This window comes from Poecilia reticulata, chromosome 7, assembly GCF_904066995.2.
Source record: "Poecilia reticulata chromosome 7, P_reticulata-male-v2, whole genome shotgun sequence".
Taxonomy (NCBI): domain Eukaryota; kingdom Metazoa; phylum Chordata; class Actinopteri; order Cyprinodontiformes; family Poeciliidae; genus Poecilia; species Poecilia reticulata.
In genome coordinates, this window is record NC_088836.1 from 19,238,529 (window position 1) to 19,254,648 (window position 16,120).

General features: G+C 40.6%; 1 protein-coding gene across 1 annotated transcript; it reads left to right on the top strand.

The window, feature by feature from the left end:
- The first annotated feature begins 661 nt into the window (after window positions 1–661).
- Window positions 662–13,145, top strand: LOC103467463 (NUAK family SNF1-like kinase 1). Its single transcript, XM_008413866.3, has 7 exons — window positions 662–1,227; window positions 5,452–5,572; window positions 6,435–6,586; window positions 7,752–7,817; window positions 9,738–9,857; window positions 10,714–10,846; window positions 10,954–13,145. The coding sequence occupies exons 1-7, from the start codon at window positions 889–891 to the stop codon at window positions 12,087–12,089; spliced, it is 2,067 nt and encodes a 688-aa protein (XP_008412088.2). The 5' UTR covers window positions 662–888; the 3' UTR covers window positions 12,090–13,145.
- The last annotated feature ends 2,975 nt before the right edge of the window (window positions 13,146–16,120 follow it).

The following is a 16,120-nucleotide window of genomic DNA, read 5'->3' on the forward strand; positions in this document are numbered from 1 at the left end:
GAAACTTATGTGACTACATTTGTGCATCTCGGGCTCATTTAGGTTCAATGTAGCAGCAGTTCTCAAAAAATAAGAGGCACATTTTAATGTGCATCTTCATAGCAGTAAAATGACTGGATTGGATATGTATTACAGATTTCTGCTCTTGAAATTATTAACTTTTTGTGAAGTTTATATTGGTTTTTGTTTGTTGTGTCTAATTTTATCTATTAAAAAAAAGGCAAAGGGATCATTAAATGTATTATCAGTAAGTTCAATTAACCCCCTCAGGTGTGAATTACATATGAATTAAGAGGTTATTTAATAAATTTATTTAAAGTTGAATTTTTGATCAACTTCTACGTCTAGCTAATTTTACACAACGATATGCTTTTTTCCCCCTCATAAACTTTCGTTTTAATATAGTATAAGACGATAAATGAGTAAGGCTTACTTTCTCTGATCAGGAAACACGGCTGAGTGATGTGGGGGGGGGAAGTGGGTTCAATCTGACCGGCAGGGCAGCACATTCCGGACATATTTCCCTTCTCGTGTGCTGCTCAGCCAAGAATGAGTCCTCGGAAAACCCAAAATGATTCCCTGATGGGCGTGACGCGCAGGGATGCTGGAATAATGAGGCTCCACCCACCCATCTCTGTGGACCATGTGGTCCCCAACGCTCCTGTTGCTGAGCTCATAAGCTGGGAGAGAAACCGAAATAACAGTAGCTGTCAGGATGACTCAGATCTTTGTTAGCGTGTTTGTCTGCGCTGCGATTTCGTTCTTGCTCCTATAACTCTCTATATGGGCAACTCCAAGCCTCCCTGCGCCAGCTTTCGCAACAAAACTCTGTACAATTTGGGGATCCGGTGAAAGCTCCTGACAGCTGCGCTCCGTGCCCAGGGGAGGATGGGCAGACGTGAGGCGCACAGCAGAGGCGCGATGAACACCAGCCACCTCTCCGAGCTCGGCTGCCTGCAGGACTCGGCGTCCAGCGGCCACCACCACCACCAGCAGCAGCAGCAGCGCCACCACGGCGAGCAGCTCCGGGGGACGGACAGCGGTCACCCGTGCAGCGCAGACAGGAGGCAAAGGAAGGCGGACCTGGCCGCGGCGGTAGCGCCGGTGGAAGTGAAGAAGCACCAGCATAAGCACAACCTGAAGCACCGCTATGAGGTGATGGAGACGCTGGGAAAAGGCACCTACGGCAAAGTCAAAAAAGCGGTGGAGAGAGCCAGCATGAGAACAGTGAGTAGCAGTTGTAGGATTTAGATTTTATACACGAAAATAGTCTGTAAAATGTAGCTGTAGCTGTGTGAAGCAACCAGTTTTTGAAATGTTACAGGGGTATCTTTAGAAAGCTTTTTTTCTTTTTTTTTTTAAAGGAAGGACAAATGGGAGGTGAGTTGATAATCACGGGGTGGTTCACCAAACCAAAATGTTTGATAACAAAGTAATTAAATGCAAATCTCTGTAGGATCACATTGTTCAAACAACCAAATTGTTTCTGAGTTCATATTTTTAAGCACATGAATCCCAGGTCCAAGATGATGGAGCGAGGGATGAACATACAAAAGGGGGTCAGATGAAGGACAAAACAGAAATACATACTAGATGTTGTTCTGTTGTGCCAGGGGTGTGTCGTGGTCCCTGTGTCTATATCTGCTTGCTGTGGTTCTTAATTATTGATGCTGAATACTTGCTTCCTGTTCTGCCAGGCTGAAATGCCTTTGCTCTGACTCACTCAGCGTTTGGGGTGTAAGAACCCTGCAATCGGCCTCCAACAGTGGTTTGACCCAGTTCACTGGAAACCAGCAAAAACCCGTCTTATGGATTGACAGATATTATCTATTTTACTTCCCAACTGCAGATTCTGACAGTGGGCAGATGACTTGTTTTAATAGTGGATTTCTGCTGATTCTACTGCAATCTGACCACCAAGAGGCTCAGTGCTTTATACCTCTACCCTCCGTTTTGGAAAACAAACACATGCCAGTAGTGGGAAGCTTTTGGGAAATTAGAGCTTGGATCTTGTGCTTGTTGCTTCACCTCTAACCCTAAGCATCTAATTGGGATGGGAGAAAACAAGGCATGAAGAGCTAGAGTGTATTTGTGTGTGTGTGTGTGTGTGTGTGTGTGTGTGTGTGTGTGTGTGTGTGTGTGTGTGTGTGTGTGTGTGTGTGTGTGTGTGTGTGCGTGCGTGCGTGTGTGTGTGTGTGTGTGTGCGTGTGTGTGTGAACAGGGTGAGAGGGTTTGTTGGGACATGGGGAAAATGCAGAATTCCTTGTGCCATTAGCCAGCGCATACCAAGGATTTTTTTGAAACAAAACGGACATTATTTTTGGAAACAAGGCTAAGGGGCCGTTGTTTGAGCTCAGCAAAAAGGGCAGAGGGAGAGGAGGAGAAGGTAGAGGAGCGTTTTAGAGCAAATTGAAGATGAGACGGTGGTTTTAGATTTGGGATCAGAATTACCAACGTGAAAGAAACATCACAGGATTGGAACAAAACTAATTCAAAGACAAAAAAATGAAGGATTCGGATTAAGATTTGGCTAATTATAAATGTGTCTGATATGTTTTATTCCTTAATACACAATTGTATCAGATGTTTACAGGTCCTAAGTTGTAATGCAGTATTTAAAAAAGAAAAACAACAGTTCTGTTTTGCATTATCTTGCAGGACCATTGTCTTTACACCAAACAGAGGCTTGGAAAAATTGTTTATAATTATTGTATGTTCCAACATGTTAGAACAACGGACATGAATGTATTTTGATAGGTTTGACCAGCAGAAAAATGGTCATCATTTTTGATGAAAAAGTTAAATTATACATGCTTTACATTTTTCTAAATGAAGAGAAACGTGAAAAGTGCATTGTGTTCAGCACCCGAGTGATTCTGCAAATTAATAAAAACACCGTAACCACAGCTGCAGGTATTATATCAAGTCTTGAAAAGTTCACTTCCAGAATAGTTCTGCTTTTAACACTGTGATCTTCCCACCAACTCTTTTTCAATGTCTGATTTTCCCTACATGACTTGGAGCAAACTGCAAATCCAACTTCTTCAGGTTTTCAAATCGCGAAAGAAGAACATGGCAAAAAGGATCTCCACATTTACCACTAATTGCATTATGTATTTTTTTTGTTTGTTTGTTTTCTCCATGTGAACACCTCGGCATATTTTAATAGAATCCCAAAGCCAAATCCTCTGCATCCACCCTGAGTGAGATGATGAAGACCTATTTCCTTTAGTGTCAAATTACTACAGTGTGTCTGTCTTGGTCCAGATCCCTGTAAGCAGCACATAGCACAGTTTGTAATTGTTGGCTATGAAAGGAACAGCTTAAGGCTCTGTGTTTAGCCGAGCCCTGAGGTCCAGGGTCTGTTTGGCAACGCTCCCGTCTAATCCCACAGCTAAATCTTACGCAGATGCTTTAGTGACTCTTGGGATGCATATGTGTGCCTCTCCATGTATGTCCATGTCAGGAAATCTTAGACTTCAGTAATGACTTGACGCACAATCACTCAAAAAACCATGTCAATTTTTCAGCCTCCTGCAGAGAAGGGAAAGGAGGATGGGGCTGTAAACTCCTGTTACTCTCACCCCGAAATAGCCTCTGGGTTTCTACCTCTTTTGCTCTCACTTCAAGCACAACCCTGATCAGCTCTTGGTGACTCATGCAAGTGGCAGCTTATGTTTCCTGCATTTGTGAAGCAGCGATTTTAATCTCAGAATTTGTCACTCAGCTCATTATATGGAAGAACAATGAGGCGCAGCGGTGCTTCTGATATCTGCACACAGCAGAGTGAGCTCATACAAGCGCACACATTCTCAATCTCCCCCTATTGAAACTTGTCGAAAAGGGGTGAGCAATGCCTTCTTTATGCACATTTTCAGTGGCTAATGCTGACAGCAAAACACAACTTGTTATTGCTCTGTAATTTGTCCTGCTCTGTCCTTCACATTTTTGCTTAATTTGATTCAGTATCTCATTTCAGCCATCCATTTGCTTTGTGTAATTTCCTACTAGATATACTGTGACAACAAAACACACCTGGGTAACGAAGTATAGATTTTCACTGCCGGATTTCACAAAAACAGAGTTTTTATAGACACACAAGAAAACTGACAATCCTCTTCACAAATCACTTCCATGTGTTTTATTGTTGACAAATCTTCCTGCTATCCATGCAGTGTTTTCCCATACTGTGGAACAAACACCTCCAAAAATAAGTGTCCGTGGAAACTTGTTTTTGGAAGGAGAGACTCTATCTTAATTAAATATTGATTTACAATAATTTAGGAAAACGAATGCACAAAAAAAAACACACACACACACACATTGCTTTACAGGTAACAAATTATATCTGAAGTAAGTTTGATTGATTTCACACACAAAAAAAATCTGTCTATTGCATTTAAATGGTGAAAAAAAGGACTTCAACTAATGAATTCCACTTGTCACACTATTCTCTTTCTTTCCTCTTGTTGCTCTGGCTATTCAGGTCAGCAAATCACTAGCTAGCCAACACTGGACAAGTGCCATTCAGCTGATAACTGCTCAGCATGGACTGCAGACTGCAGCCCAGCAATGGCGACTTCACTTCAGCACAAAGTCTCAGCTAATGTGGGAAAATGTCTCTGTCTCTAGTTTGACCGTCGAAAATGCCAAGCATTCCCAAAAAGCAGCAATTTCCCTTCATTACATAGCTTCCTCATCAATTATGGAAGGTCAGGCCACTCGCAGGAATTCAGCGGCTTGTGTTCGCCTTGCACGACTGCAGCTAACGGAGCGTGTGAATCGTGTCTTCCCGTTGTCCCGTAGACATTTTTTCAGCAGCTGAGAATGCTATGGCAGTGACCTTGGAAAGGAGGGGTCTAGTTCAAACATGAGGACGCTCAGGGGGCCGATGTGTCGTCTGTGTGTTTAAATGTCAGCTCTGTTTGTGCACTTCCTGTGGTGTGTATTAATCTAAAGTTCAATTCTGACGTCCGCTCTTTGCTCCTCTCCTTCGTGCTATTTCTGTAAGAGTTCCTCTATCCGGAGAGGTTTAGTGGCTCGTGTTGGGGGAGATCTGTGGTGGTGCTCCTGTATGTGTGGATTCAGGAGGTTTGGGGTTGGGGGGGGGGGGGCGTCTGCATTGGGGTACAGCCTGTGCCTGGGATTAAAGAAGAGGAGTGCTAACTCCACAGCTGTCAACCTTCTGCTTCTGAGCGCGCTCGCTTCCCTGGACAGCAGCCTCTAAAACCAACATAATCACCTCTAATATCCACAGATTTTATTTGTGCAAGAGAGTGTGTATATCTGTGCTTCTAGTATGCACATAAGCTTATACTGATTTTCAGAAGTTAAAGGAAAAATGAACCGTATCACCCAGCTTCCCATGTGGTTCCTCCAGAACAAGCTTTCCAGAGATGAAATTCATTTTGAATATTTTTTTTATACTCAGTTGTATGTTTTCATTCCCAGGTGGCAATCAAGTCGATCCGAAAAGAACGCATCACCGACGATCTGGATCGGATTCACATCCAGAGAGAGATTGAGATCACCTCCTCACTCCGACACTCCAACATCATACGCTTCCTTGAGGGTAAGGCCGTGTTGCATAAGCAGAGGGAGGCGTAAAAATCACGTATTCAAGTCACAGTTACTCAGTTCACATAGATATTTTCTCGTCATTGTTACTCATGTTCATTGTTCTTGAAGACAAAAACAACAATAACTAAGATTGATCTGTTTGTCTAGTGATTTAGATGGCTTCCTGAACTGCCCATTTAAAAGAGCTTTTTTTTCCCAATATGGCTTAAATTGCATCAACACTTATTATTACTGTATGACTTTATTGACTTTATCTGGCGCGCATAATTTCTCCATATTTTTCCATAATGCGCAAAATCCACCTGAAAATTGACCCAAATGGATCTAGATAGTTTTTAAAATTTCTACATTTAGAACTCTGCAGAGCTGAGTATCATGACAAATAGCACAGTAAATTAACGTTTAAAGGTTGACACACCCTTTTTCTGAGCATTTTGCATCTATTATCCATAGTTGAAATTAAATTTCATTGATATTTGACTGCACAAATCATCGGAGTGAAAAAAAAGGGGGGTTTTCATCCTTGGTTTTAACAAGCCCATGAAAATTAATCTAAAAAACATTTTGTCCATCCATCTAGAATCTAGATGGATGGATCTAGATGGATATAGAATCTAGATGGATGGACAAAATCTTTTTTAGATTAATTTTAAATCCAGTTTTTTGTGTGAACCCACAGGTCAACAGAAATATCTACAGTAAACTCAGTTAATTTCTATATTTACTGTAAAAAAAAAATCAAATTGGGTCTGAGAACTCCCCTAATTTAAGTCCTGAAAAGTCTGGAATTAGATCATGAAAAATATGTGGAAACCCCTGCCTGTAAAAACCTTTCTTGCGTGCTGTGTTGACAGTTTTCGAGAGCCGGGATAAGATTGTGATAGTGATGGAGTACGCCAGCAGAGGGGAGCTGTACGACTACATACAGGAGAGGAAGCGACTGCCGGAAACAGAAGCCAGAAGCATCTTCAGGCAGATTGCTTCTGCCGTCCACTACTGCCACAAGGTCAGACACGCATACGCTCCTCAGATGTGCCACAGAAACTGAGTATAAACTGGGGCAACACATGAACACACGTGCCGAGTATTCAGCTGAGCGTCAGTAAATACTGTAATGCTAAATCCACTAAATCCTAATCATAATACTGTGCTGAAACCTGACTTTAGTTTCAGATCTCTCTGGTTTTGGAGCACATTAGGCTCTGATTGCTGTTCGCAGTCACATATTTACATATTCACCGACCTCCTTTATGAACTGGCGAGGAACCAAATCCTTCTTTTCTGTTGTTGATGTCAACATTAAATTAGCAGCTTTGCCAAAAAAAAGCAGGAATTACCAGGGAAATGCCTAAATCCGGTTAACACACAGCAGCGCCTAGCGAGGAGTTGTGCCTGATAGTCAGCTGAGCTGGAAGTAACAAATATGGTTTGTTACTTGTTGATTTTTCACGAATTCAACATGTTAAACTCAAATTAAAATCCAAGCTCCTACAGTTTGGAGGGAGGAGGAAATTTGTCCTGCTGCTCCTGAGTATACTCTTAAAATAGAAACAAATGTTCTGGCATGAATGAATAATTGAATGTGCCACAGAAGTATGCAGGGCACACCGAGGTATTTACAGCACTTCCAGAGTTTTCTGTTACATAAAACGAGCCATGGTGAAAATAAGGATAAACCGATTTATCAAATATACCAGTTTTGTTTTTGTATGTTCACGAGAACAATAACATTTATAGCAATAAACTTGCACAAAGACTTTGACTATGTGCAGAAAACACATTCTGGAGACACGGGTCATTTCCTTCACAAAAGTGGACCAAAGAGGATGAAATTAATGAAAGAATGGAGTCTCTGAGTTTCTTTGCGTCACTCCACTTCCTGGGTGGTCATACATATCTATTGAGGCCTTGTCTTTTCCTGTGAATCCCTGCCAAATCGGTATCTATGGAAACACTCAATCCTTCAACAAACCTTTCCTCCTAAAGGAGCTGAACGTTTTTTTGGTTTTTTTTGCCTCCGATTTTCCAGACTCCACATGTCTCCTGACTTGTTGGCACCAGTCAGGAGATTGAGTCATCGGCCGATAAAAAAAAAAAAAGCCCAAACTAATTATTTCTCTGCCTGATAACCTTCCTCAACGTTCTCGTGTTCTGTCTCCGCTCTCTTGCAGAATGGTGTCGTGCATCGAGACCTTAAGCTGGAGAACATCCTTTTAGATCAAGATTTAAATGTAAAGGTAAGGCTAAGCAAATCCAGCAAATCATATTTGGAAAAACATCATTAAGTCGAAAAAAGGTGAACATTCTGAACATATATGTAAAGACTTTATCCCCACGGTAAAGACAATGTTATTTTTATATTATCCCCACCGAACCCCGATAAACATTGTGCAGAGTCTTATAAAGTTACCCAGGGGATGTTTTCTTGCCTTGCCTGGACGTTACTGGCCTTATATGGGCGCTGTTCATGGCCAAAGGGGAACGCAAAGAATCCAGCAGCAATCTGGGCAGACAGTTAAAAAAATGTAAAAAAAAAAAAAAAAAGCAGTATGTGCAGACTTCCCAGCAGTTCTTCATTCATTACTTACCCAACCTAAACAAGCTCACCACACTGACCTCTCAGCAGCATGTGCTGCAGGAAATGACCAACACTCATGTGTTTGTCTTATGTCTGCACAATAGAAAAAATGCTTAATAATGGCATGAGTAAGAAAACAGGAACATTGAGGCATGTTTTAAATAACTTTGAGTCTGGGTCAGTTTAGACTGCTGTGTGCTTTGCTGTGTCTGACTGCAGTGAATACTTCAGGAAAATTAGCAAATTATGATGACAATTGATCACTTTCGCTGAGTGAAAGTGAAAGAAGAAAACTTTCCAGAGCAAGTAACATTTCCGAACAACCTGGTTGAAGCTCATCAAAGTTTTAATACAGACCCATTCAATAAATTAGAATATTATTGAAAAGGTTTGTTCATTTTAATAAGCCTATCACCAAATGAAACATATTATATAAATGAGTTCAAAGACTTGCATTTTAACATCTGTGTTTCTCTTAATCATAATGATTTTCTGCTCAAAGCTAACAAAAACACAACATTTAAGGTTAAAATATTACATCAGACCAATGACAAAATAGATATGTGGTTTGAAAAACTTAATACCTGCTTAAATGTCGTTATTTATCAAAAGGTACTTTTAATCTGACAAGCAAGAGTCATCAGGACATAGATCTAATTTACTGAATTTGACAGTATGTTGACATATCACATTAAACCTCACATTGGCCTAAATGTGCAATCAATAACACTTTAATGTATATGTTACTGCAGACAAAACAGCAAAGTACATATGGTTCAAAGTTTTGATATACTGCTCAGGTTTTCGTATTTTGCAGAGCTTCATTTCTAATATTTTTACGTTGGCATTGAGCTGGTTCTTTTGGTCTTTCTAATGTTTCCTTCATCTGTTAATAAACTTTGGCATCACGTTAAGCCATCTGAGACGTCTAAAACCCAGATGGAACAAGTGAAGGAACGTTATGACCATGCATCACAAACACACACTAAACACACACTGCTATTGCCACTGTATAAATAAATAAAGACCACAGAGTTACGTTGTATACACAATGTCACCTTCTGTATTTAGGTCTCTGTTGTTGTGATGGAAAAAATGTTGCCATGTATTTTTAACACCAGAGCTTGTGACAGTGGGCTGGTGTGCATGTTAATAATCTCTTCAGATAGAGTCGGGGCACCGTGTGTGTGGTTATGTCTCCTCGCAGCCCGGATGAGTGGTTGTTCCGTTACGTAAGCGTGCAAGCAGCGCCAGGCTGATGTTTTTGGCTCTTCCTCTTTCCCTGCTCGCACATTAACTGACAAAAATCTTCGCGGGGCTATTTTTGGACCATTTAAAATAGCTGTGAGTTGTTGTGCTTTCAGTGCACGACTCCAAATTCGCAGAGAATAGTCACTGAAAAGGAATCCAGATTCCAGGATGTGAGGGGTAGTTTGAATGTTTGGCAATGTGTACACTCGAGCAGAAAGTTTGCGTTTTTATAATGTTATTGTGTTTATTGTCTATGTCGTATAGGAGGGAGGAAAATAAACTGCTATAATCCGAATCTGTTGTTTTGTTTGCCGTCTTCTCTCTGCAGCTCGCCGATTTTGGCCTTTCCAATAATTTCCAGACGGGCTCCCTGCTGCAGACCTACTGTGGAAGTCCTCTCTATGCTGCTCCAGAGATAGTCAAGGGGCTGCCGTACACCGGACCAGAGGTGGGTCAGTCAACACGGTGGCCTAAAACACCGATTACACTGGGAATGTAGACTGGGAGTGTAATTTCTGTAGGATAGATAAAAATATTGTTTGAATTTTGGGATTTCTAAATGCTCTAAAGCATTTTAGAGTGTTTTTAGAAATAGTTTCCCCGTCACTACCTCTTATGGCAGCAAATCACTTTCGATTTCATCAATCTCATCATGGATAGGATCCCAATTATAGATCTTCCAGATATCTTCCTGAACAGCCTTAGTTCTGCCTTTTTTCTTTCTGATTTTTAGTTATATGTGAATAGAATGTGTAGATTGTGTATATGTTTGTTCTTCCACATATGTGGTTATATCATTTTTCAGATACTTCACTGACAGTGAATCGCTCAATATCCTCTATGCGTAATAATACTTCCCAGTTTCCTTCAGTCACATCCCTTGTCTTTCTTCCTGTTGTGTTATTTCCTTCTCTGCTCTACGTCAGCTTTTGTTGTTCCACCGGATTTCCTGCTCGAGCATAACTTAAGTTTACGTGAATAACTTCATTGCATTGTTACTTTCCATGTGTTCTGCATTCTGTGTTTCGTCTGCGTTTTGCTGCTGTTAGCCTGCATTTTATGATAAAAATCACAGCAGCCTTAGGTTTGAATAAAAAGTGTGTGTGCAGGTTTATTTGTCAGAATGCACCCACTGAAAGTGATCTCTCCAAATAGATAATAAAAAATATGAACTCACAAGCAAACCCTTTACAAAGATCAATGCCAAAACATATTTCTTTGCTTTGATATTTCTCGCAGTGTTGCAGTTTCATAAAGCTCACTGTTTTAATAGAAGACGTTATTTTACTCTTGTTGCGTGTCAGGTGGACTGCTGGGCTCTCGGGGTGCTGCTGTATGCGCTAGTCTATAGCAGTATGCCTTTTGATGGGGCCAATCACAAAAAACTGACTGAGCAGATCAGCCAAGGCTGCTACTGCAGACCCAACCCGCCTTCAGGTAAATCAATAAAACGTTCACCTCCAATAAAAACGTCTTTATGCCGTATCGGGTGTGATTGCTTTGTGTTAAGCCTCTTTAAATAGCTGTTGATCTTTTCCTCCCAGACGCCTGTGCCCTCATCGACTGGCTGCTGACGGTACGTGCAGATGAGAGGGCCACGATAGAGGATGTAGCCCACCACTGGTGGGTAAACTGGGGCTACGATGAGAGTGTATGTGACTGCCCCACGGCTCCGCACCAAGAATGCCCTTCCCCCTTGCTGGCCCGCTACATCGACTGGCAGAATCAGGTCGGCAAAGCTGGCGAAATGACATCTGACCCTGGAAGCAGGACTTCGGACTCCTCCTGTCGTCCTCAGCTGACATCAAACTCGTTTTACTTCAGTTTACCTTTAAAAAATGACTGTGGAGGAGGAGCAAGGGTCCGTGGAGGGGCTTCAAACCTCAGAAAGTCACGCAAGGAGAATGCAATTCCACAGACCGCCATGGGAGCCTGCACTGATGTCGGTTCAGCAGCTGTGTCTCCGGCTCCGGTGGCCACTTCCACCCCAGAAAGAAGAAAACCCAAAGGCATACTGAAGCACCAGAGGAGTTTAGATTCAGTCTTCCACAACTCTCCAAAGGAAAACTCTTCCTCCCAGACGTGCAACACTCTCCCTCACCCGCATCGGACGCACACACTTATTCACACGCGTGTCGATGTCTTGTCTAAAACCCTTCCTCACCCGCCTACGTTCAGTCAGCCTTCTTCTAAGATGCCAAAGAAAGGAATACTAAAGAGTCGGGGGTCGGGTTATAACTTAGCCCCTGATCGGAGTTGTTCTGGAGAAAGAGTGCAAGAGAGCGATGCAGGTCAGTCAGGTTCCCACAAGACTTTCCCAGCTGCAGAAGAGAGTCCCAACATGCGAACAGAGGCAGTAAGGAGGCGGAAAGGCATTCTGAAACGTAACGGCAAGTTCTCCCGCAGTCTGGATCTTCCTGACAATCCCAATTCACCTGACTGTTTGGCACCTGCAATATTCCCCGAGTCCCTCCAGCAGCTCCTGCGGCCCTCGGGGGACACTGAGGGCCGACGCAGCCGCCCCTCCAGTGTGGTCAGCGAGGACAGCCTCTTCTCCTCTGATTCCTTTGATTTGCTGGACCTCAGCACTCAGTCACAACCCAGGATTTTCTCCAGCGCCGGCAGCTGTGAAGAGAACGAGGCGGACGAGTTTAAAGGAGACAAGAAAGGACAGAAGTAAGAAATTGACGGATCTGTGATACTGTGATAACAAGTACCTGTTGTGTTGAAAAGAGTGAAGGATCCTGACCTCTGGAACACGGCAACTGTTGACATTAACTGGGAATGTGAAGCATCATTCGTGACTGTATTTGCACCTACAAGCACATGACCAAGGGGCTCCACCACCCGCCTCTGAGATCAGATCTGCTCACTTTGATGTCGTCTGCACAGTGTAACATCACCTGCTTTACACAATGCATGGGAACTAGAAATGTGAGGACAAACAAAATGTTAGTTTTTAAACGTTTTTTCAAAAACACAAGTTATCTCTACGTGCATAGTTCAGATATTTGTTTACAGTGATAACCCTTTGTGATGTCCGCAACTCAGCATATTTATGTGACAGTATTTGCAATTGATCTAATTAGCTTTTTTTTTTTTATTTCAGATGCAAATATTAACTGAACTGACTTTTGTCTAATATTTTATTCACAAAATTGTTTTTTATTTTATGAGCCTTATATAAAATTAACCGACTCTGGCATATTAGGATATTTTATTAAGCAGATTTAAGGGCACTTTGTTGTTTCTGTGGAAAACGTTGCCTTATTAAAGCTAGGTTTCACCAGGTTTTAATCTAATATTTCTTCATGTGCAATTCTGCTCACAAGATATGTTTCGACGGGAAGAATTAGAGATTCATTCGTGACAAGAGCCAGGTGTTTGGCTACTCTGACGTGAGTTAAGGGCAATTTATGTTTTATTTTGTGTGGAAATACTAAATAAGAAGATGAATTCAGCAGTAAAAGTAGTTCTGATGCCTTTAACACCTGTATTTATTCCTCACAGTGTTGACTGTGTGCAATTTGCTCATTTGTACCCGAACAGATTGAGTTGCAGATTTATTTTTATTGTTTTATGTTGTTTTTTTTTTTGCTGTAACCACACTTGTGCTGCTGTGGATGTTTCAGGTGATCTGTGCAAAAAGATGTGCTTTATTAAAAAAATAAGGATATTCCTTGTATTGAACTATTTTATACTTGTTCTGCAACAGTTAATAAATTATTTGAATCAATACGTTGTCAAACTTTAATGTTTTTTTCTGGTGAGAAAGAAAAAAGCACAAATCTGAACAAGAACTTGTGCCATTTTAAAAACACCTGCACCAAGCTCATTATAATAAATCATAGCATAATGCAATTAAAGGAACATTACAATAAAACATCAAACCTCTCAATTACCTTTTACTATTTACTTTCCAGTTCTTGTGTCCCGAGAAAAACTGGTGCTGCTCAACAGACTGGCTTCATTACGGCTTTTGTTTTTGAGCAAAAATAGTTTTTCTAGAGGAAAAACAGTACAGGTTGCTGACATTTTTGGTCATTTATTTAAGGAGAAAAAACAAATCAAATGTAAAACTGCTTGGAAAAAAAGCCGCCAGCCTTTAACGACGATGGATGTATTTTTCCTCTTTCGTTGAAAATATTCTCATAAGTCTCCCCTTTGGGGTCTATGCAATATTTTAAAGTGTCTTAAAATGCTTTCAATTTAATTATCTTATGAGTAGGCCACAAGGCGCTAAATATGTTCATATTTTCCATGCCATGTCACAAAATGCTTGTAACTTTGTGCATTTCTTTTTGTGAAACACACCGGTGGCAGTAATTTGTTCCATGATTTGTAGTTCAAGCTGGGTTGTTTGGGTGTTACGCAGTGATAAAACTGCAACCCCTGCGGAGCGGGGAAGCAATAAAATACATCAACAGGAATCCACTGCCAGACTTTCAGTCTCCTTGCTGACCTGCAAAATAAATCTGCTCACTAAACCAGCTTAAAATGTTATGTTTAGATGATTAAAATCAAATCATTATTTCTTATTATATTACTCACTGCAAGTTTCTTCTTCATGAAAAGATGCGTACATTAGTATAATATTCACTTTTATAATAGACAGCTAAAATCTTTTGACAATAGCTGATGAATGAAGTTTTATATACGCTGATAAAGGAACTGAAGTTAGGGATCCCAGGTTAAACAGCATTTTGTCTTCCATGTTACAGTTTTGCTCATACGGCCACAAAATGTTGCTGATTACTAATTACTTCCTTCTTTTTTGTTGTTGTATTTTATTATTTTTCGTTTCTTTTCATAATTAATCAATATTAATAGTTGTTGTCTTGTTTTGACAGTGTAAATCCAGCTTAATGTTACAAGTTGAAAACCTTGTGACATTAAATAAACATACTCCGTCGATGCTTAGAGGAGAACGGCTGAAGTTTTTAAGCACTGAGGAGCCTGTCTAATCTGGATGACAACCTCTCAAAGTGGCACGGATTGTGGACGAATGATTATAAAAATGTTGAACTATTGCAAATATCTGCAGTAATTACAAATACTTAGCAAAGTAAATCTTGTAGGCTAAGAGGCTTTCTGCTTTGGTGCCTCACGTGTGGATACAAATACCATTGAGCGCACAAGGGTGAAAAATGTTTATGGGCCACTTTAAGAGGCTCTGCTCTTAAGAGGCTTTTCCAGTATTATGAACATCTGACACACTTATATACATGTAAATACAATAACGCTAGTGATTAAACACATTAAGAAAGTTCTACTTAAAATCCCTAAAAACATCTAAAAAATCATCTTCAGGGAAAGGTTTCAAGACATAAACCTGGGTTTCAGACTAACATGCTGGGAGTCGGCCCAGCAGAAACAATGCATATGGTTAAGAATTAAGATTACATCAGTGAATAAAAATAAAACCTGGGCTTGTGAAAAACAGGATTTGATTGTCTGTGTCTTTTGTGGTAGTGTGTTTTGGACTTGTAGACATTATATATATATATATATATATATATATATATATATATATATATATATATATATATTTAAAAAAGTATTTCTGTTTCAAACATTTAGTTTTGTCTTTCATCATTTGTGAGCTTTGTGAGTAAAGCTTGTTGTTTGGAGGTAAATATTTTACATCTGTTTTAACAGATTAATATGTTTTGTTTTGCTTTTTCGTAACAGACCAGACAAATGCAGGCTCGACAAAAAGCAGCTGGCAAAATAAATAAAAGTGATTCGCATTCTTAACGGAACTCATTTTATAGCATTTTACAAGAAGGCTAATTCAATCCAAGACCGGAGCTACAGTGCCATCTTGTGGTCATTGCTGAAACACATTGAAATATGAAAGATATTCGCAGACAGAATTCGAAAATTTGAGATGTTTTGATGGGATTTTCGCAAAGGTTAATTTTATCATTTAATAAAGAACATACCTATTTATGATTAGCTCCATGGTCCTTCATTTTTTTTATATATATAAATGGAGTAACAGAAAAAACATTTATCAGTTCCTTTTATTACAGTGTTTCCCAACCCTGGTCCTCAAGGCACACTGACCTTCATGTTTTAGATGTTCCCCTGCTTCAACACATCCCATTCAGATGATTGCAATTCAGCAAAACCCTGTTAATCAGTCATCAATTGAAATCATGTGTGCTGAAGCAGGGGAACATCTAAAACATGCAGGTCAGTGTGCCTTGAGGACCAGCGTTGGGAAATACTGATTTTAAGGTTCATATCATTTCCTCTTGGACCTGTTTGAACTCACAGTTGCAGCTTTAACAAAATATCAATCAGCAGACGTTACAACAAACACAGCTAAGCAAGCCCCATCCCTATAAAACAGTTTAACTAAAAATACTAGGAAACATAATTAATGTTGATCCTTAAGTAGTTTTTCACAGAAATACCACAACCAAAATCAAAATCGTTGGGATGATGGTGGTGCAGGCATTAGCTCATGGTGACTCTAATTCAGGGGTGTCCAAAGTCGGTCCTCGAGGTCCGGCATCCTGCAAGTTTTAGTTCTCTCTCTGGTTTAGCACACCTGCATCAAATGATGGCTCGTTAGAGGGCCTGAGGAGAACATTGACTTGCTGAGGAGGTTGTTTCTACCACTAGGGAGAGAACTAAAACATGCAGGATGCCGGTGGGCCGACTTTGGGCACCCCCTGCTTTAATTGAATGTCATTTCACATT

Coding starts and splice junctions, on each gene's coding strand:
- LOC103467463 (XM_008413866.3), top strand. CDS start 889: ATGGGCAGACGTGAGGCGCACAGCAGAGGCGCGATGAACACCAGCCAC. Junction 5,573..6,434: donor CATCATACGCTTCCTTGAGG/GTAAGGCCGTGT, acceptor CTGTGTTGACAG/TTTTCGAGAGCCGGGATAAG. Junction 9,858..10,713: donor TGCCGTACACCGGACCAGAG/GTGGGTCAGTCA, acceptor GTTGCGTGTCAG/GTGGACTGCTGGGCTCTCGG.